We start from the raw sequence: 23,008 nt of genomic DNA on the forward strand, positions 1-23,008 counted from the left end.
CACACTCATCAGACGAAACGCGGAATTACTTCCACTTCACGCCTGTCTTCTGTGTGGTCGTGGTATTGCATCGGGCGAGCCGGCCCATTCGTGCGAAGAAGTTAAAGCGGGCACTACCACTGTTTGAGTTTGTCATAGTAAACCTAACGTGTGTGGCTTGCATAAGTTTATTTTGACAACCCTAGTAGAACATCAAAGCGGTGGCAATCGCACGCCGACGTCACTCTGACAACAAGCGTGCGTGGATGTGGAAATTATCACTGAACGCTGCCGCGTCATAACCTAAAATATGCCTGTTGGTTGCGTCTCTGTAATATTAAGACCCCTTTCCACTAAACTATTGTACTAATAATGTAATGTAAAGTAATGTCAATTAGTTTTTTGTGCTTATCTATGTGGAGTTGTGGTTGGTCTCTTCATTAGAAGCACAATAAGTGCGTCCGAGGGTTCATTCTAAGGCTTCCAAAGCACTACACTGGATTTAATAAAAGAATTAAAAAAATAACTGCTTTTTTACTCACAATAAGTAATTCACTTTCTAGCATTATTTTGAGGTACAAAACTATAACAAGCAAATATTTTTCGCACATCTATGATGTTTTTTTTTTTTAACAATAATTTAAATAAAGTTACACTTGCCAGTTACAATGCATTCCCAAGAGGACCTACGTCCCAATACACAGCGCTCAGTTCTTTGTTCATAATATTCACATAGGAGTAAAACTGCTTGAAAAAACTTATAAAAACAATTGACATAATACATTTTAATTCAATGAAAGATGCCTTGATATTTTTTATCTTGCTTGTTATTCGGATACTAGGATAAAATCAAATCGACTACGACTTTTACGCTGTCTAAAGATTTTTCTATGAAATTTCACACAATTTATTCGTGTTTTATAAATAAAATATGCACTCATTTATCGTGCAAAATCTTTGATTGACGTCACTATTGTTGGATCAAAATATTAAATACTTTGATGTATGGATTTCGATATTTTGTAAACACATTAAACTAGTGTTTTCATCAAACCAAATTAATCTAAATAAAATGTTTAATTAACTAGCTGATGCTCGCGACTTTGCCTCCGTGAATTTAAAAAAAATAGCCTTTGTTACACAGTGATAACATACCTTTTTAATGGTGTAAGAATTTTAGAAATCGGTCCAGTACTTATCGAATTATTTCAAAATATACAAAAATCCAATAAACAAATCTTTCTTTTTTGTAATATTAGAATAGAAGCATAGATATAGATAACTGTAATTTAGGAAGGGCATTGTCTATGTTCAAAATCTTGATAACTACGTAAAAACAGCTGCCTAACTAATTAACTAATGTTTTTAAATGTTTCTGCCAATTACTAAAGACAATTTTATATTAAACAATATCGAGAGATAAAATTTTGTCATATTTCATGGTAAATTTTCACGAAAGCAAAATTTAGCTGTACTTTTTTTCACTCTAAAAATAACCGTTAAACGTGCGAATGTTCTTGGCATTCGAGGCAAAGACCATTTACATTACAGCAGCTTTATTACTTTAGGCGAGAAAGACATAAAAATTTTATGTTGCTTTAATTCAATTTGGATAACCTAAAATGGTTTTATGTTGATAACATCCTATGAATCCATTTTTATTACAAGGGCAGTGCATAACTATTACATAAACTCTTTTGTCTATTGCCAACAATGACGATTTTCACACAAGAAATATTGACAGGTCGGAATTTCCCGCCATTAAATATTCGTTATAAATGTCAAAAAAATTAACATTTAGATCTTTTAACATATGTTTTTACAAAGTAGTGAAATAATCGTATAGTTAATTAATCTAATTTAATAAACTATTTTAGATTAGCCCAAAGACAAGAATTGACGTTTTGGCGGCAATAAAGTATAATGTTGCCAAGTTCTAGTTAAGGTAACATGACGTATATATCGTGACGGAAATGACCTACAGAAGCTATTACGATTTATTTGTTATTTTTCTAACTATAGAAAATTTTAAAACATAAGATTTATCAAATGAATATTATCGCTATTTATATTGCCAGCATGTAATAACACTAAAAAGTGGTCAACATTGTTACATAAATAATTGCAATCTAAAAACCTTGGATTACGAACATCAATCGGAATATTTTAGATGCTATTTTACGAGTAAGAAATTGTAATAAACTTATGATAGAATACAGCCATGATTACATTAGTTTGTTCGTATGTGGAAGCAAAATAATACATCGAAATAATTTACAGATTATCTAGTAATAATGACAATTATCTACTTACTAATTATAATAATCCAATCAGGGTAAACAATTGAATCGCTTCTAACGCGTAATCGTAAAAAGCGATATCAGAACATATTTAGTTTTGTCGGGTAAAAGGTTCTATATAGTTACAACTGGTTTTATCGATAATATTACGTATTAAAGAGTATAGATAAAGAATTGTGTTTATTTAGCTGTGTGTACTTCTGTTTGAACTTTCCGATACTATATTGTGTAAACTATTGAAAAAAAGTCTTCATTTTAAACAAATTACAGACAAATTTTAAAGAAAAGCATATAGTAAGAATACCTATCATATTAAAATGGTAACTTTCGTGCTCCGTTTTTCATAAAGTAAATAAAATGATTTCGAATCTGTCTCAAGGATATTCGGCCGTTACTCGATTGTATACCCTTAGCGTGGACAATTGTACAAAATCGCCGGAAGGTGTCGCTGTCACACGTCACTCATCATCACAGCCACACTCGATGCTATCTAAAAATAAACTAACAATACATCTATTGACCCCATATTATCCAATTTGAAGGTTTTTGTTAATCTTAATAGTTAATATTATAAATGCGAAAGTTTAGACCGATGTTTGTTAGAGTTTGTAACCTAAACTGCTGAACGGATCTTGATGAAATTTGGTATAGATGTAGAGGATAGTCTGGAAGAACACATAGGCTACTCACTTTAATTTTTCTAATTACACGCGAACGGAGTCGCGGGCGAAAGCTAGTCGTTAATAAATATGTTTGTTTTAATAAATTAATTTCTTTGACAGGTGGTCTCGGCACTCGCCACTGGGTGACATTCATGTTGTTCCTGGGTATGGCAAACGCGTATATAATGCGTACCAATATGTCCGTGGCCATTGTTGCCATGGTGAACCACACGGCCCTACCCGTCCACAAGGAAGCTATGGACACCGAGTGCGGGAATGTCGATGCTAATGCCACCAATGTAAGTAACACCAGCCAGAAATTCATCTCCAAAAGTAGGTAATAAAAGTTTATTTGCGACTTATAGAGCGGCCGCACACAGTTGACTAAATCGTCGATTGTCGATTGTTTCGCAGACCATTCAATTGTTTAGTTGTACAACTAAAATCAAGTAGTGTGCGCACCTTCTCATGTAAGCTCATAGGAATCTATGCGCGACTAAAAAGTTGTGCCATAGTTTACTTAAATGTGCGCGCGCGCTTGTTAACTCCAGTTGAGAATGTATTAAGGATCTGAGATCAAAATTTTAAGAACGGTTCGTTGTCCGTTCCGTCGATGGATCACTTTCAAAACTCTCTTAACTATCTGATACTTGTATAAAAGATTGTGTACTGTAAATTGTATGATTTGAACCACGTCTTGTTGCAGGCGGCGGCGTCACAAGACGGCTCCTTCGTTTGGAGCTCAACGCTGCAAGGATACATCCTCTCCTCTTTCTTCTACGGTTACGTCATCACGCAGATTCCCTTCGGTATATTATCTAAGAGGTAAGCAGTAATAAGGAAAAAATAGTTACTTTTTGTATATCCACCTTTATAGACTTACTAGCTTTCGCCCGCGATTCCGTTCGCGTGAAATTAAAAATAACAAAAGCGAGTAGCCTATGTGTTCTTCCAAATTGTCTATGCCAAAATTAGTCGAGATCCGTTCAGACGTTTAGGCTAGAAACTCTACCAAATATCCATCTAAACTTTGCATTTATAATATTAGTAAGATTGTCTAACGATTTATTGGTTTTTTAAATTACCTTATTGTTTTGTTCAGATTTGGTGCGCGTCTGTTCTTGGGTGTCGGAATGTTGATCAACTCCGTGTTCGGTCTGCTGGTGCCCATCGCCGCGGAGGCTGGCTACGAGTGGCTCATCCTCGTGCGGTTTATACAGGGCCTGGGAGAGGTGAGAAAATATTCTACATATTAGTGGATCCAGAATAATCAGAAATGTTGTTATTTAAAAGTGATCTTTAAATAACTGCTTTGAAAGAAGTATCTTCAATTTCCTCTGTTCTTTTCGTAAATGTGAACCTCTTAAAATGCGATTTTAGAATTGTGTAAAATTTCATTGTAGGGACCGATTGTGCCGTGTTCGCACGCCATGTTGGCGAAATGGATTCCGCCCAACGAGAGAAGTCGGATGGGTGCAGCTGTATATGCCGGTAAAAAAACCAAAACATTACATTTTTTTTATTCCTTAAATATAATCAGCATCGGTAACAGGTAACGCGATGTTTTGTGATAATTATGAAATCTATAATAATATTATTACAAGGTTTGTATTTTGTATGTATTACAAGAACTCTAAAACTACTGGGCCGATTACAAAAAATCTTGCATCATTAAAAAGCTATGTTATCTCTGAGTAACATAAGGTATATTTTTAATTATTTTCACGCGGCCGAAGTCGCCTACAACAACTAGTTCATATATTTGAGGTGTGTAATGCGCGGCAGTTACCAGGACGTCATAACTTGCAGGCGCGCAGTTCGGCACAGTGATCTCCATGCCGCTGTCGGGGCTGCTGTCGGCGTACGGCTTCGCGGGCGGCTGGCCCTCCATCTTCTACGTCTTCGGAATCATCGGCACAGTCTGGTGCCTCGCCTTCCTCTTCCTCGTCTCCGAGGACCCTGAAGTCTGCCCCAGGATCAAGGAGGCGGAGAAGAAATACATCTTAAGCTCGCTATGGGGCGCTGCCGGCTCCAGCGTAAGTGCAACTTTATTCTTTTGGATTTAACAAGCAGCTTACAAATTCTCTATTTCCGAAATAAACTTAATTGGTAACATTGCCAATCAAGTGAAAATGTACTTAAGGAAATAAAAATACTTTTATGTCTCATGTTTTATGAGGTCCTGGTATCTTTCGACAATCTTTCTAAGTCCCCAACCAGCACATTCCTTGGTGGATTGTTCGGTTACAATAGTTGTTTCTCGGGTTTTTATACTAATTGCACGTTGTCCAGTCTCCGCCGATCCCGTGGTGCAAGATATTGCTGTCGATGCCGTTCTGGGCCATCATGCTGGCGCACATGGGACAGAACTACGGCTACGAGACGCTGATGACGGAGCTGCCCACGTTCATGAGACAAGTCCTCCACTTCTCTATCAAGGATGTAAGTATATGTTGAAAAATCTGTTGCTCGGGACTTCATCCGCGTGAAATTAAAAAATAATTAAAAAGAATAGCCTATGTTACTTAGGGATAACGAAGCTTTTTAATGGTGAAAGAATTTGAAATCGGCCCAGTAGTTTTTGCTTTATTTCAATACATATTAAATATAAATGTTTCTTCTTTATAATATTATAGTATACTAGCTGTCGTTCGCGACTTGGTGTGCGTGTAATTAAAAAAATCATTTCCGATTTCAAATTATTATATTAGAAAGCTATATTATCACTGATTAACAAAGGTTGTATATTACATTTTTTTTTAATTCTGTGCGGACGGAGTCGCGGGCAATAACTTATACTTGTATAAATAATAGTTTATGGTTAATTCTAGTTTTAATTCTTCTTCAATTTATCGAATCACGAATAAATTCAATTCGCAGGCTGAATTCTCGACCGCAATGATTCATTGTGTCAAACAATTTGACCCCCACCTTTGAACCCTGCGGTGCGTCGTTAACGCGAGACCTCCCATTGATTTACGTCAAGTAAAAATAACTTACATCTTCTTATTACTTTAACTTTGTTTTATGCCATCAATCTTGCAATTCCAATTTGAATTCCAGGGAATCGTTATCTATACTGTTAGGAACAAAATTAGTACCGTGCTATAGAATTGGCGCAACTCTAGATTATCGGCATAAACGTGACGTCCCTAGCTGACAGCTGTCAATGTCACTAGAAGTATGGATAGATTGGCGCGCAACCTGGCTCTGGACGAGAAGTGTTGCTCTGAGTTTAAAGCGACAGTATCAATAAAATAAGTTGTCTAAAAATACTAATATTATAAAGAAAGATTTGTATTTATGTATGTATTGAAATAACATAAAAAGTACTGGGCCAATTTTAAAAATTTCTTCACCATTAATAAGCTACGTTCGAAAATTACGGTTCGAATCATGCAATTCGAATGTTGTCGTCAACCATATCCTAGCCGAACCCTAGAGCTTATAAAGGAAATGTTAGTAAAGTAACAAAATCGACTAATATTTTCATAAAAAAACAGCCGTAGTATAGTTGTAGTCAAAGGTGCGCGTCTCTAAATGTACGCCTGTGGTACAGAACGGCTTCGTGTCCGCGCTGCCGTACCTCTGCATGTGGCTGTTCTCCATGTTCATCTCGGTGGTGGCGGACTGGATGCTGTCCAGCGGCAGGTTCAACCACACGCAGGTCAGGAAGATCATCAACAGTATCGGTGAGTGAGACATCTCTTTTTTTCTTTTGACTATATCGTACAACTGTTGTGCGATTGTCGATTGTTTCACAACTTCAACTGTTTAGTTGCATAGCTAATAATCGAGTAGTGTAATCTACATATAAACTAATAGAAATCCAAGTACGACTAAATAGTTGTGCGATAGTTTAGTCAAAGGTGTGCGCATTTTCTTAACCTGATCAATAATTGCGGATCCAAGCTTTTGATGCTTTAAAGTAGGGTTGTTACGGACCCCCGCTTCCGCATCCGCAAGTGCGGAATTTCCTCAAAAAATGATAACTCCGCATCTGCATCCACTTCCGTTAAAATGGCCTCCATTACAACCCTAGTTTTAAGATCTGAAATCTCTTGTGTCCAGGATTAATAACTGGTTTTTCAGATACATTTAACCACTTGTTAGTGTTTTTGTTTCGATAACTTCATGATATGCGTTTCCGAACTGCATAACTCGAGTTTTACTCCGTTGAAATTTAGGACAACCTAACACTAATGAATTACTAGCTATAACTAAAATAAATGGAAACTTCAGAAACTCGGCATAAATCCATCTTATCTTACTTCTTACTAGTATTATAATTATTTTTTTTTGTATTTTAATCCCACTCGGTCAGAGTCGCGGGTTTTTTTTTTCGCTTTAAGAAGCGGGAGAGCTTTCGCCAGTTCAGTAAATAATTTCAATATGCGTAGTAGTTACTATTTTATTGTTTATGTGGCAGGCGAGTACGGGCCCGCGATAGGTTTGTTCATCGCGGCCAACACGGGCTGCAACCCCGCCGCCACCGTCGCCATACTGGCCGTCGGAGTGGGCTTCAACGGCGGTATCTACTCTGGGTTTAAGGTGCGTTTACGTCAAATTATCAGATATTCTGATTGGTTTAGATATAAAATTATGTAATTGGAGTGTGTGTAAATAATATCGAAAAAAATACATATTTCGCGAAGACATTTGTATTGCTGACAACAAAAAATAAATGTCTATGTGTTTGTTCCCGGCAATCTCCCTAACCGTTAGGCCGTTTTTGACGGGAATTTCGCTGAAAGGTAGCTGACGTGGACAGGCATGTTATAGGCTATCTTTTCAAATTCCGCACTGTCAAAATCGGAGACGACCACTATTTCCGGAAAGAGTGGACCAATTTTGACGGGATTTTTTTTTTTTTAAATTCATTATTTCCTGCTGCTATGTTTTTTGCAGCAACCTTGTTATCTTTGTAGTTTTTTTTTCTAGTTTCTTTACCTTGTGTTTTTTTTATTTTTTTTTTACTTATTTTTTATTTATTTTCTATTTTGATATATATATCTAATAAAATATATATGGTTTCCTCCTATTTGACGGGATTTTGACTGGTAGCTGATGGATGCGGGATTGTAATAGACATTTTTTTTTATTTTGTCGACAGTTCGTCTAATAGTAAATGTATCGTCCGCAGGTGAACCACTTGGATATATCTCCGAGGTTCGCGGGCATCTTGATGTCGTTCACCAACTGCCTCGCCAACCTGACGGGGCTGCTCGCGCCCATTGTCGCTGGATACATCATTGAAGGCAGGGTAAGGATAACACATTATTAGTATATACAAATATTTTATTGGTAATAATACATCACAGGTCGTAAAACCAATAACTACCACTTTATCGTTTGGTAATAAAAATATATCTTAGCGAAATTGGCTTTCGTTTTTAGTGTTTTTGTGTGACGCATAATTGATTTTAGACTCGATAAATTGGCCATTAAACGAACACAATTCCTTAAAAACGTTAATAATTCAGCAATTTGACCCTAAACTTATCTAAGTAATGACAACGTTATGCACAAATATAAGGCGCTGTTCACACCTGGCCAAGAGTTGAGCAGTAACGCTCTTAACATATTTGAACACTGACCGGCTACTGTATGTCATATAATCTATGCCAGGCCAGTGCAACTGTCCAACTTTTTTTTTTCTTTTAACATAAAACCATAAAAAACTAGTTTAATATACAAAACGCTAAATAAACCTCAATGGTTTTTTTTCACTAGCGCCTTGCGTACATAAATATTGTTTCAGCTTATGCATGTTTTATTGTGGTATACATTTTATTAACTGTACTGGCTTACTGTGAACCGAGTATTAACATGTTGCATAACATTCAGCCGACACAAGCGCAGTGGAGGAAAGTGTTCTACATCGCGGGCGGCGTCTACATATTCTGTGCCACATTCTACAACGTGTTCGGTTCCGGCCGCCGCCAGGAGTGGGACAACCCCGCGGAGGACGACGCGCTCGCTAAGAAGGCCGCAGCCAAAAAGGCAGACAAACTCCAAAAGAAAGCCAACAAAAACACCAACGAGGCGGAAACCGCGCAATAACTAACCTCTAGTGACTGGATAAACCAAACTTTGTTAATATATGACATTGTACATTTAATATATTATAAGCGATATTTATTCTTCGAGTATTAGTAGCTGTCGAAATGTCTGCGATATTTTTAATCTTTGTCATCTTGAACAAAAATCGCAAATAGAATTGATTGTCTTTAGCGAAGATAAGATATTCTAATTAAATGTAAGTAATGTAAAATATCAGAGAATTTTGTTAACTCAGCTTGAGCATTCGATACGGGTTTCTAACTTAGAGGAAACTGGTAAAAACGCGACAATAAAAATCGATGTTTTTGTTCGAATTTTTAAATTAATTCTTCTTTAATAATAATCCAAATGTCCTCGTTAACAGAAATTTTGATACGCAAGGCTTTCAAGCCTTAAATTTATTTGAATATTGTCTATTGTGAGCCACAAAGACGCACATCATAAAGGCTGTGATAATCACTAGTAACTGACGGAAACCCGTGTCGATATTAATTGCTAATTTTATAAGAACCGTTATGGTATTTTTTATTTATATCGAGGGTCTACATTTATATTTGAAAAACGTAAATAACTTTGGGTCCAAGATGTTACTAAAAAAATTACCGTCCTAGCCAGTGTCTGTTATATTTAAAAAAACTACGTTAGATTTGTTCCAATACGCTGGTTCGTATTATTTGGTGTAAAGATAAAAAAATTGTCCTCGAATTGAAAATATTTATGAAAAAAATAATTTTAAAACCTCGAATTTAATTACGTTAAGTTGCAGAGCTTCACTAAATATTTGTCATAGACTAAGCATTAGGTATATACAGATAATCTATAAAATGGTTCATAAAAAATGCAACAATATGCGTGAAAAGGAACACGAGTTGACTTCCGTTTTTTGCTGCGTGTGAAAAACTCAAGTGAGCTCCCATTCTACGTTTTTTGCTTCTTGGCGCCAATGCATTTAGTCTATGATCTAAAGTTAGTGCCAAACTGAAATGTGTTGTGAGATATGTTACTTCCCTCCCCGCTTTAAGCGATTTTTTTCCGTTAAGCCATACCGTAAGATATATTTATAGATTTTTCGTATGTACCGTTGTCCTAGAGCTAATGTGATCATAAGTGTTTCATTTAATCAATATATTACGATAAAAATAAGTATTATATGACCAGGATTACTATATTTAAGTCGTTTGATATTACAACAAGTATTATAAATGTCTATTTCATGTGTAAAGAAATTTTAAGGCTGCGTTACTACAAATACATTTGTCCTCGACATATTTTTTCAATTTTAAAGATATTCTAAAGTTCAAATTGTTTTTTTTCAATACTGTTTATATGAATCTTCTACATATATTTAAATAGTTAGTACGTATATGTTGCCAGGATTCAATTCGATGTGCAAATCTCACCAAAATGGCCTTAATGTCTTTATATGAATTAATCTACTATTTTTTACAACACTTTCGCAAGTTTTATTGTATTTCTGCCACAAAAAGTACAAAACCTCTGTGGTGTGTCAAACACATCGCTGACCATAGTGCTGTGCGAAATAGACAAATGTTTTTTTTATAAGCTTTACTTTAAATGTCTGGAAATATAACAGATGTTTTTAAAACATTTACTTCGTTTCATTTTCGTATATCCTTTTCTCTTATAGATTTCCCAGTTCCGCTTGTTTTAACAGCCTAGTTAGACAGACAAATAAGTTAAAACTATGATTTTAAAATAATAGGCGATTTCAAGTACATAAATCTTTATTACACTAAATTATATACTTTTAACATTATTGTATTAATTAACAAATGCGCTGTGTTGCAAGCTAAACGCGCCAGTACCACTCTTGCAAAGCTGTCCCATCATAAGGCAACTCGATGCTGAACGAATGTTATCCGTCTTTGAGTTCAAAATCGCTTCTTTTAAGAATATCAACGAAGATTCGAACGACATTTGCTGCAGCGGTGACGTCGACGACTCCATACCTTTCCTACTCATTGGCTCGAATATTCCGTTATACGTCATATAATCAGCGACCAGAGACAAATGTCTCGGATCCACTGTAATACCATAGACATTGAATACATTTTGAATCTCTTTGATGATAACTTTGTTGGCCGCTTCTATACCATAAGTATTGGCTATGGCGTGAATGTCATTACTGTAGAGCTTGTTTATGTCTAAAACATTATTATATTTGAACATTTGTAAAATATTTATACCTTCCGTCTTCAGGTAAAGGATGTTCTTTTCTTTATTCGTTATAGCTCTTCTAATGTTCTTCACTTCATGTATAACTGATTTGGCGGCTGCGTCGCGCAGAGCTTGGGACAGATCGACCCGCAAGAAACTTATCGGGAAAAGTACAGTCAACTCGCACCACATGTGGTTCTTCGTATCATAGGTATAATTCGTAGCGTTCTGAATACTTCCGATAACGTCGCTCATTATTCTGCTGTCATCCGCGTTCACTTCACTCTGACTTGCTTCTAATGCTTCATCGTCGATTAATATAGTCTGATTCTCGTCGGGTGTTCCTTCATCGTCTGATTTTTCTTCTTCCTCGGACTCTGGATCCTCATATTCCTGCTCTTCTGCTCTCTTATTTCTTATTTTCACCTGTGAACAAACATTAAAATTCTTAAGATTTCAAAACATATCAAACAAATTACATATTTTCAAACACACAGATTTAAATGTCGACAGTAAATTAACGTTTTTTGTAATGCATAGGAACTTACTTCGGTATTATCATCGTCATCATTAGGTCCTTCTTCGTCGGAGCTGTCATCGTTCAAGTCTTTACCGATTGTCTCTTTTTCTTCTGGAACAATCTCCTCGCCTTCTTCCTCATCGTCATTTGCTTTTCGCTTCTTCTTTTCCTTTTCTGTCGCCCATACAACACCGCACGTGGCCTTCGCTTGCTTTTTAATAACACTAAACATTTCAGGGAAAAATTTCTTCATGTGCTTAATAATCTGTGGCGGTTTCACCGCGTATTGAGTTTTGTATTGTGAATACGGCAAGAATGTGAACTTCAATATAGTCTTCAATTGTCTATCTGGATTCGTAACGATTTCACACTCGACATCTATTTTTTCTAAAACATCTGCTACAGTAACCCTGTTCAATTTTTGCCTCAATCGTTCTGCTTTCTTATTCAAGTTCGGCAAATCTTGACGGAAAGGTATATCCATATTAGGAGTTTTAAGCTTCGCTGATGCCGTCATTAGGATTTCCCTTAATCGGGGTATACCCAAAGTAACGTTCATATCACCTCTTCCGGCGAAGTGAAAGGTATTCAGTGTCATCTGTGTTGAAGGTTCTCCTATAGATTGCGCAGCTAACAAGCCGACAGGTTCTCCTGGCGCTGCCATAGATGCCAAATACTTAGCATTCATAATGTCCACAAATTTATCATTATCTGTGATTTCCTTATTATCTGTGTCTTGTCTGTTCTTTAAGTAGCTTTGTATTAGTCCATCTAATTGTTCATTTATCACACCAAATCTATACTGCGGGGAATATTTACTAATTACGGGATCAGGGCACTTTTTCCTTGCATACTCCTGTTTCTCTTCTTCACTCATCGATCGCCATTTTTTCTCTAGCTCCCAATAGAATGGATCTCTTGTTTCATCCGTCGGTTTCTCATCAAGTATTATATCTTTTCTTGCCAGAATTGAAAACTGAGTGAAAGGACTTACTCGTACTTTCTCAAATGGATTACCATATTTCTTTTTCCATTTTTTCAAGGACTTTTGTGATTTCATAATATCCTTAGTGCTTTCTCCTTCTTTCAGTTTGTTAATAGTCGATTTAGAAACAACAGCATTTGAATTAATGTCAAGAAACTCAAATTGATTTTTATTGAGAAATTGGCATTTTAAAACGTCTAGACCATCTTCTCCATATGCTACTTGAATAACACTGCCATCGGAATCTCTGACAGTGTAGTCGTATGAGACAGCCAGACCTTCTAGATGTTTTATCAAGCATCTTTGTAAGTAGCCAGATCTACTAGTTTTTACTGCTGTATCAATGAGACCTTCACGACCCGCCATACAGTGAAAGAAAAACTCTTGAGGTTGTATCCCTGTCATGAACCGGCCATCGATAAATCCACCAGCTCTAGGAGAAAGATCATAAGGCAAAAAGCTGGGAAGCGACCGTCCAGATATCATCAATGGCGGGCGTTTTCCTTCCAATTCGATTTGACCAAGCAAGCATGAAATTTGCATAGTGTTTACAGTTGACCCTTTCGCACCAGACTGCACCATCAATTGAAGATTGTTGTATGGAAATTTCTCTAATAAACCTTCAGTTAAACAGACTGTGTTTATTTTGTTTGTATAAGAATCCAGTGCACTCTTGTACTGCCTATCCAAATTGGGTCTGAATTTAGGATCTTTCGTAAGCATCTCGCCAATGGTTTCTTTAAGTGTGTTATCATCAGCATCTGCCGGGAGATCTGTTGCTTTAGCGGCAGCGACTCTGCCGACCTGACGAACTAGACATATCAAATCGTCACGTTTTTTATTAGCTTCATCAGTAACCAAAATATCTCTTACACCAAGAGTAAATCCTATCCACTGTAGATAAAAAGTGAACACTTTCGAAAATGCACTTAATAATGCACTGGAGCATACACCTCCATACAATTCATACATACAATGGACTAAGCCATATGGAGTAGCACCATAGTGCGTTTTATCCAATACTCCGCTGAGAAGTTCACCTTTTCTGATTATGACTTCAGCTTCAGACATTATGTTTGCATCTTTGAATGGAGTTCCACCAGCATTCCAGGGTCTTGGGTTTTCTTTTTGCCATGCTTTTGAGCTAATCTTAGCCTTTCCTGTTAATGTCAGGCATGGTTTTCCTTTAGGTATAATATTGATAATTATTGTTGACAAAATTTGTTTACCGGACCACAATACTACTGGTTTGAGAATTGTAGGTGGTAACAATTTGATTTCACCCTTGTGTTTAGATAGAGCTTGAAATACTAACTGCTGATAGTCTGACTTTGTGAAAAATGCACCTCTTATTGACATCTTTACACCAGAAATGACATGATCTTGAATTAATCCACTTAGGGGAGTACCATCTTTTGGTACAAGATACTGATGAATAACTGACATTATGTTGTAAGCTTCACTTCTTGCTATTTCATTCTGAGGAAAATGTGCATTCATTTCATCACCATCAAAATCAGCATTGTAGGACTTACAGTTAGCATAATGCAACCTAAGAGTTTTTTCTCCCTTGAGGATTCTTGCTCGATGAGCCATCATACTTGGCTTGTGTAGAGATGGTTGACGGTTCAAAATTAATGCATCACCATTAACTAGATGTCTATGTACAATCTTTAAACCTGCTGTCTTATACTCATCAGGAGTTAGGAGTCTCTTAGCAAGACTCTTCCTCTTTTCAATAGAGTCTGGAGGTATTCTAATAACTCTGCCATTTTTTATTTCAATCTTTTCAGCACCTGGGTGTTTGTTTGGGCCGTTTATTACCATTTTTCTTAGTTCATCAACATTCCATTCAGTGACTGGTACAGGGTAAGTGAGCTTTGTAGCAAAAGCTGCAGGGATACCAATCTCATCAATGTCTACATTGGGATCAGGGGTGATAACAGACCGAGCAGCAAAATTAACTCTTTTACCCATCATATTCATTCTTATAACACCAGTTTTCTTTTCTATAATCTGTTTTAATCCTTGACTCATAGTTTGATCCTCACAACTGAGTAAATAGTTCACTTGTTTCTGTAAATCTTGCCAGATTGTATGCAGCTTTTCAGGTGGCGATTTACCCATTACACTTTCATAAGCTTGCCTTGGATTAGTATCAAGACCATCTATGGCTTTCTGTTGATCTGATGATGAAAGGACTTGTAAAATTGCCCTCGCTTTGAATGATGAATTCATTATACTTTTGTAAATATTTGTCTGGGGATGTTCAAGTAGTTCTCCGCGCAATACATTGCATGGTCTGACCGATGGTGGAAGGACAGGCACTGCATGCATAAAAAATATATCACTGCTAGGCTTACAATTAGAATTTTTCAACACTGGTAAGCAATATGATAGAAGGTCATCATCATTTTGAGTAATAGCACTGCAATAGCGTTTAATTTCATCCGGCATTAATATTTTTATACCTTTTGCATCATCGGATGTCATATTGTACATAATTTTATTATCAGATGTAGTCACCTTGATCAGTTTGTTTCTACAGTACATACAAGTCTTTGTTATATTGATGGCTTTGAAAAAGTTATTTATTACTTTGGTTCGTAATTTATCAGTGTTTTTGCTTTGAAAGGTTTTGTTTATTGGATCTTTGGTTTTTAATAATTTCTGACTTCTTCTTATAAGTTTGTTAGGTTTATCAGGAGATGTTGCACTGTTATAACTTTTGACATCTCCAACAACACTCTCTAAGTCTAAAGCAGCAGTGACATGGCCTGCTTCAATCAATTCCAATTGTAATTTTAAGATAGATTTCATTTTATCATCCATTTGGATTTTAAAGCACTTCAAGCAGCTGATTCTGAACAATACATAAATTGTTTTGATGTATAAAGGATTGACGACCACCAGAGGCAATTCTATGTGTCCAAAATGTCCAGTACAGTGTAGCATAGTATTTGAACAAGTGCCACAAAAATCATTTCTGTCTCTTACAGGGCCCATTGCAGTATCATAGAGACCTCCTTTTGTAGCATTTCCCAATGAATCGAATGAAATCGGATTCGTTATTTTCAGGACACTTAATTTCTTTATATCTTCATCACTGAACATAAGGAACTGTACAGAATCCAGATCAAAAGAGGCCAGTTCAGGCACTGTTGAAGTAAAAGTATCTAAACCCATGGCTTCTTATTTTATAGTGCTGTCTTCAAATAACCTCCACTATCATACTATATGAAATGTAACTTTACATGTAAAAGATATATAGAGCCGTATTTTTTACTAATAATTCTTAAAATCCAAATAATGAATATTTTACATTTTGCAGTTTTTAATGGATTTTACAAAGATCGAAACCCCCACATAAATAAAACACAGACACGAAAATAATTGTGAAAAGTCAAAACCACATGGGAAAGGAAAATAAAAGTGACAGTGACACACTGATTGATTGACAAACAGATTACATAATCATTTTTTCCAAAACAAAAATCAAAACACCTTGTATTTTAAATTAAAGAAAACCGCTTTAGGTAGAAAGGATGTTACAGGAAACAAACACTAAAATAATCTTATAATAAATAATTCTTAACAAACATATTGAAAAACGAAAACGCTTAACACTTTTTTTCCGTAGACATAAAATTTTTCATCTGTTACTTCTTTAATCAGTCAGTCAACATGGCGGCCCAAGATGAAGTTGACGTATGTGAAAGTTGGGAGGACATGGACGATATTGGCGTAAGTTATACTGGGATAAAGACCTGAAAGAATGTCGCGCGTCGCTGCCGGCCGCCAGAAGAATCGTTGCACAAACATTTCTTTGTTACAGTTAGACAACAAGATCAAACTGATGTCCAGTGTTCCTGCCCCCGTGAAATCTCTGAAAGGTTGCAAGGTTACTAACGTAATAGTTGAGGAGAGCGCGTGTATTGGATCTCACTGCATCATGCCGGAGCCAGCAATTCGTATATTGAAGAGACCGTCAAGTCTGGCGAGCGGCCAGCTCAACGGCGAGAGTCGCGCGCGTCCAGTAAAGACTTTAGAACAAAGACAGAAAGAGTATGAACAAGCTCGTTTAAGAATATTAGGCGAAGCACGAAGCCCTGAGGACGTAATTGACGATAAGTATGTTCGAACGTTATTGTTTACATTCATAACTTTATTATTTCTTGCCAGTTTCACTGTAATACAGAATGTTATTTTATTAACTATAATTCAATATAATGATAGTGTGTTTATTTTTTATTAATGTAACTTTTATAATGTTACAGTTTGACACGGTTACAAGAGAAATTCCAAGCAAATAATATAAATGACACACAAAGTTCGGGTAAAATAAAAAACTGTCATAGTGACACCAAAGGGAAAGAGAGGAAGGTCCTAGCGCGGTTGCCAGTGGGAGCTAATACATCTGGAATATTCCCTTCCCCACCACCTCCAGGAGTTTTAGTGATACGAACACCGAGAGGCCCTGATGGTACAAAAGGTTTCCTCCGAAGGTAGCATTGGCAATGTAAGATAATCTAAATTTTCTTGTTAAGCATCCATCCATGATCAACTGTCTTCAATTAATTATCTTAATGACTATATTTAGTTAAGGTTTTGTATAACTCAATTGTGCTAAATAATAAAATTTATTATAGTAATGTTACATATACATGTTAATGAAATTTTTAAAATTATTTGATAGGGTAACACATTTTTTAATTTAAATTAATATCTATCACAACGTAATTTACAATGTTACTGAAAAATTCATTAACCTTGTTTACAAAAGCATTAAAAACTAGAATATTTCCGATGTATTCTTGGGCTTGTAAATTCAAGCAAAAACATGCAAAAGTATCAACTTAAATTTTTTTTCTTTGTTTGCATATGTACATAATTTTTTTGAGTTAATTTCTTTTTTTTAAACTTTTAATATATGTAGAGAGAATGTTACATATTTTTTGAGCATTTATATTTATAGTAATGAAGTTAAATAATTTTGGATGAAATTTGGAAATTGATTGTTATTAGGTAAATTAAATATTGCTCATGTGGGAACAAAGACATTATATACAATAGTAATTGTATATAATAACCATTTATATATTGATACAATTTGCAAGTCAAGTTTCATTATTTCATAGTATATCAGTTTTCATTATCATTTAATTGTCACTTAAGTGTTGCTTAGTGTGGACTTAATTATGAAATTGTGAGTGATTTAGAAGACTAAAATACAATTAGTTAAATTAAAAAGTATGTGCCGTCTATGACGAAACTGTTTCATCGTAATTTTTGTAACAATTTTTCTATAACCAATTTTTTATTAGTATTAGAATACTTGTTGATTAGGTGTTAAGTATATTTTCATAAGATTCAGCCTCTGTCTTTGTGCTTTTTAAACCTTACATATCTCAGTACTGACAATTTCATGAACATTTAAAAAGTTATACTGCTCAGTTGTAACTGTACATGTGTAGACAAACTTTTCAGTTAAAACTGTCAAATGAGAGAAAGAAGGCTTTAAAGTGATTTTGCACTAACTGACTTGTCTCCCTCAGAAATGGTTTTATTGTTTCTCAACTATTTTTAAGGGTTGCTATACACAAACTGATACTAGCAGTCTGTCTGCATGTCTGAATGTCTGTGTATAGGAAATATTAATTGTTTTGAGATTTGACATAGTATTACAGTAGAACTTCGATAACTCAAACCTCGGTAACTTAAAAACCTCTATAACTTCGAAAAAAAATATGTTCCCTTCCTATCAGAGCCCAAAACCTCTATAACATAGACTTGATAACTTAAAATGTGTGTTTCCCTTGGACTTTAACTTATTGAGGTTCTACTGTATATTACATTTATGATTTTAAAGCACAAAGACGGTAACTTCAAGTTGTATTGGCATTATTTCGTTTGTGTTAGACAATTTTTTCTTTCTTACTCTAAATTAACATTTTTGAAAGGAAGTTTAGTGAAATTTTTGTAGATATGACAAAGATTTGTGTAGATAATGTTTGAACAAAGCCTACTCGTAAGTAAGGTTGCTGCAAGTAATTTAGAGTACTAAGTTATTAGTAAAAGACTACTGCTCAAGATGTTCTGAATTTTTTGCTTAAGTGACGCATACTGTTAAGTGTTACTTGTTGAAAAAATACGAAATTATTGTGAAGACATTTACTAAATCACTTGGTACTACTAAATTACTGGCCTCGTGTGAACTGGGCAGAAAGGATTGTGATATATTATTGTCTTATTGCAAGCCTTAAATTTCTATTTATATTTAGATGTTAAATTATTTTAGTGTGTGTTTAATTTACAGTGCTAATATTGTAAATATAGGATTGAGATTGCATTATCCTCTGTTTAAAATAGAATGAGACTCATAAATTCTAATGAGAAATGTCATAATTACGTTTATTACTAATAATAGTAAGAAAGTTATTGGGTCTGGGTGAAATGTGGTTAGTATTCCTGTCATTGTCCGGAAAGAGGTTCGGCACAGCCATTGTTCAGTACATTTCTATTTGTCGTAATATCTGAATTTACTCCCTTAAGTAATTGTATTTTACACAAACCATCAATACTTTGGTCTTTCTATTGCTATCCATATTTATGTCCATGTTGACAATAATTGATAATAGATGGCGCTGACTGGTTATAAACAATAATTTTACAATTTATAAACCATGTTACTATTTAATCTAAATACTTTTGATTAATATTACAACTGTTGTCAGCGCCATCTATTGTCAATTATTGCTTAACCTTATATGTAAAGTTGTCACAGAATTTAACACAAGATAAGACAAACTGTGACAAGGATCTTAAGGTATTTGTTAATGTGATGGAGGTTTTAGTAAATTATTGTGATTGTGTCACTTATGAGGTGACATGTTATAGCAATTAATATTTTATTTACAATATTAGCACTGGCTTTGTATTGTGTTTACAATGCATTTATATTTCATAGCGAGACATGTCTATATAAACGTTTTATATCTATGGAAATGTGCTATGAAGAAAACAGACGCCACCTAAGAACCATAGATAATAAAAAAATACTGTTATTGCCTTCCTCGTTTAAAGACTACTGAATTTCGAAATTAAACTAAATTGTGTCCCTTAGTGTCCATTCTGAGTATGGCAATCAATGTATCTTTTTCGTTAGGCATGCATCTTTTAAATGTGAGCTTATTGAGAAATTAAACCCTATTTTTGTAAATAGGATCTTTACGATGACTCGATAATATATTTTTATATTAAAGTCATAAACTTTGTGTAAATATACTTTAAAAATAAGATTGTTATAGATTTAATTCTTTTTTTATGTATTAAGTTTATTTAAGGGAATGTTGATGTAAATATAATTTCAACGGCTCAGTGTTTGTGCCAATTTTGGCAAAAGAACAATTTATACTATTTTAAGAAACAAACAAGCCTTTAAATTATGTGAATTTGTCAGAGGATGGGACGAATAAGGGTAATATCCTCTTTCTGTACGTCCCCACCTCTAGTGGTAGGCGACGCATCTGCAAATGCGGATATCTGAACAGCGATCGCTTCGCTGTTTCGGCGAGTTCCGGTGGTTTGCTCAATTGTCACCTTAAAGTATAAAAAAAATCTATTTGCGATATATGCAAAAATACATCGCCATCCGTGCAGCGTTAGGGCGAGGGTTATGAGACCGCCCAGGGCGTTAGAAGGGCGTCATAAAACCGTGAATTAGTCTCAAATAAGCCTAACCCCGTCTTAAACGCTGACAAAAGGGATGTCGTATAAATTCCGCCCAAGGCGCTATTATTGAGATATTATTACAAATTGTATATCTTCTTGTGCCAACATCTATTATAGATTATGTTAAGTGTATAACATTTGTAATTATGAATGTGTATGAAGTTAGTATTAAATATTAGACACTATTAAAAAAACACAATTTTGTAATATGAAGTATGGCAAAGAAGTTTTGAGTTGCCTACAAATGGACAGAAGAAGGGACTCCCAAAGGAATTATAAATTTCCTAACGTCCCCGATCTTGTCAACTTCTTTTCGCTTGTAAAGAAAGAAATAAGAGTGGATAACTTTGACTACACTTTTTAATTTTGCAACTAAACAGTTGAATTGGCTGCGAAACAATCGACAATCGCACAACAGTTTTGCGATGCTTTAGTCAAAGGTGTTCGCTCGCTCTCAGATGTTTCAATCTTCAGATAAAACTCATCACAAACCACTTGATTTGAATATCTTGAGTACACATTCTTAATACCAATTTAAAAAAGTTTTAATAAATAAAGTATATATTTTTATAACTAACTTATTCTGTTTTGTCATAACTGAGCCGTGAGTTGTAAATATGTGTATGAAGACTGGTGCTCAACTCCTAGCAGTTGCCACGTCTAACGGAATCGTTTTCTATTGTCAATCGACTGTAACCCTCTCTGCGTATTCTGTAAGTAAATTAGGTTATGAATTTATATTTTAACCGAGAACATTATTAAATATTTGTTAAAAATATGTGTGATTTTATTTGTTTTATTTAATCACTAGCTTTCGCCCGCGACTCCGCCCGTGTTATTTCAAGAAAAACAAAAGCAAGTAGCCTATGTGTTTCTCCAGACTATCCTTTAGGTCTATGCACAATTTCATGGAGATCCGTTTAGCCGTTTAGGCTACAAACGCTAAGAAACATCACTCTATCTAAACTTTCGCATTTAGTATATTAGTAACGATAGTAAGATTTTCAGCAGATCTTAAAACGGCTATTCCAATGATGGGTGCTGTTTATAAAGCTGCTTACCTTTCTATAGGGGAGAAAATGCAATTCTGTCCTATGCATCCTCTCTACCTATAAGAAAATAATTTTTAAAGTAACACACACACACAACCATACAACATGCAGAGGCCATTATATTCAACAAGCACATACATAACACACAATTCACAATCACACGTGCACACACACACCACACGCACACACACATATATATACACACACACATATATACACACCCACACACACACGCGCACAAATCATTCATCATACACGCGGGAAAGATGAGGGAAAAAAACCATCTAATTGTTAATTATAATTGTTTTATTTGAAAATGTTATTAACACCTTAAATTTTCTTGTACCTTATTATTACTTTGAATTTTCCCTTTCCTGCAATAAGAAGGCTAGAAGGGGACAATCACTAAGGTTTTAACAGACCATTGTTCTTGTCGATCTTTTTTACACAAAGTAGTACTGCGTGTTTTAAGAATTGTTCAGGACAACATTTTTATGGAGTATGGAATATCCAGAACACAATTCATTTATCAAATATGTTAATAAACGTCAATAAAATGCGTCGAAAAACAGGTTTCGACAACATTCCTGTACTCAGTACGATTCAATCGTCGAAACGGTTCACTAGTCTAAGTTGACAGGGAAATTCTAATATGTCGGAACTTGATAAGTTAAGTGAGAGAGATAGGGCTGTACTGAAGAGTATATTTGACCCCACAGCGATTATCGGAGACGTTACTGATAACGAAGATAATTTCGAAGATGATGAACCAGGTTTTTTTTTATTTTCAATAATATATTTAATTAAATTCGACACTGTTAGATTGTGTTGTTTTATATATATTCTTTGTTTAAAAATAAATAACAAAAGTCGGAGTTTTTTAATACAAGTTAGCTGAAACGAACTGCGTAGTTTTATACGAAGAGGAAAACATTAATGAATTGTTTTTTTTAAACTAGTGCTAGTCCGAGTGTAGACAAAACATTTTTCTTTCTAATTTAACTATTTCAATAGCTTGTGTTCTTCCGGATTATGTTCTGTGTGCCAAATTCTTTTATTTCCTTTGAGTGGTTTTGTAGATTCATAGTAACAATCTTCTATTTAATTATCCAAACTTTCGCAATATTAATATTAGTGTGATTCGTTCTTTAAAAATATTAGGAGTGCCTATTCATATATAACTGGCGGGAAAAGTCCCAAAACAAACATATTATGAAGTTATATAGGAGTGTTTACATCTATCTTGCGACGTCGAGTTTAACCGGTGTAAACCGGCTAACCGTTCCCGCGAGTTACATATGAACAACCAATTATGTCCTTGTCCAAATTAACTTTAACTGTATTACAACTTTACCTTCATCCGTTTGTGAAGTTTTCTAAAAAACGATAAAAATTTTGGTGCATTACTAAGCAGTGCCGACGTTCGGGTTGAGCCAGGTGGGCCGCCCGCTGTGGGCGCCGGACATATAGTGGCGGCTTTTTGACCGACTTCCCAAAAGAAGGAGGTATTCAATTCGTCGGTATATTTATTTTTTTTT

The 23,008-nt window shown here is 35.1% G+C and overlaps 4 protein-coding genes across 5 annotated transcripts in view; 3 read left to right on the forward strand and 1 right to left on the reverse strand.

The window, feature by feature from the left end:
- Positions 1–10,612, forward strand: part of LOC106099961 (putative inorganic phosphate cotransporter) — a 37,479-nt gene extending 26,867 nt beyond the window's left edge. For both annotated transcript variants that reach the window (XM_013278659.1, XM_013278658.1), the window contains exons 2-11: positions 3,062–3,240; positions 3,648–3,766; positions 4,044–4,173; positions 4,345–4,432; positions 4,751–4,977; positions 5,234–5,383; positions 6,501–6,633; positions 7,371–7,492; positions 8,085–8,204; positions 8,789–10,612. In XM_013278659.1, coding sequence (XP_013134113.1) covers positions 3,062–3,240; positions 3,648–3,766; positions 4,044–4,173; positions 4,345–4,432; positions 4,751–4,977; positions 5,234–5,383; positions 6,501–6,633; positions 7,371–7,492; positions 8,085–8,204; positions 8,789–9,004 — 1,484 coding nt within the window. In that variant the 3' untranslated portion in view covers positions 9,005–10,612. The remainder of the gene's footprint in view (positions 1–3,061; positions 3,241–3,647; positions 3,767–4,043; positions 4,174–4,344; positions 4,433–4,750; positions 4,978–5,233; positions 5,384–6,500; positions 6,634–7,370; positions 7,493–8,084; positions 8,205–8,788) is intronic.
- Positions 10,613–10,731: 119 nt separating this feature from the next.
- Positions 10,732–16,107, reverse strand: LOC106099959 (DNA-directed RNA polymerase I subunit RPA1). Its single transcript, XM_013278655.1, has 2 exons — positions 11,731–16,107; positions 10,732–11,608 (listed from the first exon to the last, which is right to left on the reverse strand). The coding sequence occupies exons 1-2, from the start codon at positions 15,871–15,873 to the stop codon at positions 10,787–10,789; spliced, it is 4,965 nt and encodes a 1,654-aa protein (XP_013134109.1). The 5' UTR covers positions 15,874–16,107; the 3' UTR covers positions 10,732–10,786.
- A 263-nt stretch (positions 16,108–16,370) lies between these two features.
- Positions 16,371–17,605, forward strand: LOC106099955 (SUZ domain-containing protein 1). The gene is made up of 3 exons (XM_013278649.1): positions 16,371–16,431; positions 16,523–16,818; positions 16,965–17,605. Exons 1-3 carry the CDS (start codon positions 16,372–16,374, stop codon positions 17,194–17,196), a joined length of 588 nt encoding a protein of 195 aa, XP_013134103.1. The 5' UTR covers position 16,371; the 3' UTR covers positions 17,197–17,605.
- A 4,466-nt stretch (positions 17,606–22,071) lies between these two features.
- Positions 22,072–23,008, forward strand: part of LOC106099962 (tetratricopeptide repeat protein 36) — a 7,678-nt gene continuing 6,741 nt past the window's right edge. The window contains exon 1 of the mRNA XM_013278660.1: positions 22,072–22,243. Coding sequence (XP_013134114.1) covers positions 22,123–22,243 — 121 coding nt within the window. The 5' untranslated portion in view covers positions 22,072–22,122. The remainder of the gene's footprint in view (positions 22,244–23,008) is intronic.

This window comes from Papilio polytes, unplaced genomic scaffold (genome assembly GCF_000836215.1).
Source record: "Papilio polytes unplaced genomic scaffold, Ppol_1.0 DF824091.1, whole genome shotgun sequence".
Classification (NCBI taxonomy): domain Eukaryota; kingdom Metazoa; phylum Arthropoda; class Insecta; order Lepidoptera; family Papilionidae; genus Papilio; species Papilio polytes.

Coding starts and splice junctions, on each gene's coding strand:
- LOC106099955 (XM_013278649.1), top strand. CDS start 16,372: ATGGCGGCCCAAGATGAAGTTGACGTATGTGAAAGTTGGGAGGACATG. Junction 16,432..16,522: donor AGGACATGGACGATATTGGC/GTAAGTTATACT, acceptor TCTTTGTTACAG/TTAGACAACAAGATCAAACT. Junction 16,819..16,964: donor GAGGACGTAATTGACGATAA/GTATGTTCGAAC, acceptor ATAATGTTACAG/TTTGACACGGTTACAAGAGA.
- LOC106099959 (XM_013278655.1), bottom strand. CDS start 15,873: ATGGGTTTAGATACTTTTACTTCAACAGTGCCTGAACTGGCCTCTTTT. Junction 11,609..11,730: donor ATGACGATGATAATACCGAA/GTAAGTTCCTAT, acceptor GTTTGTTCACAG/GTGAAAATAAGAAATAAGAG.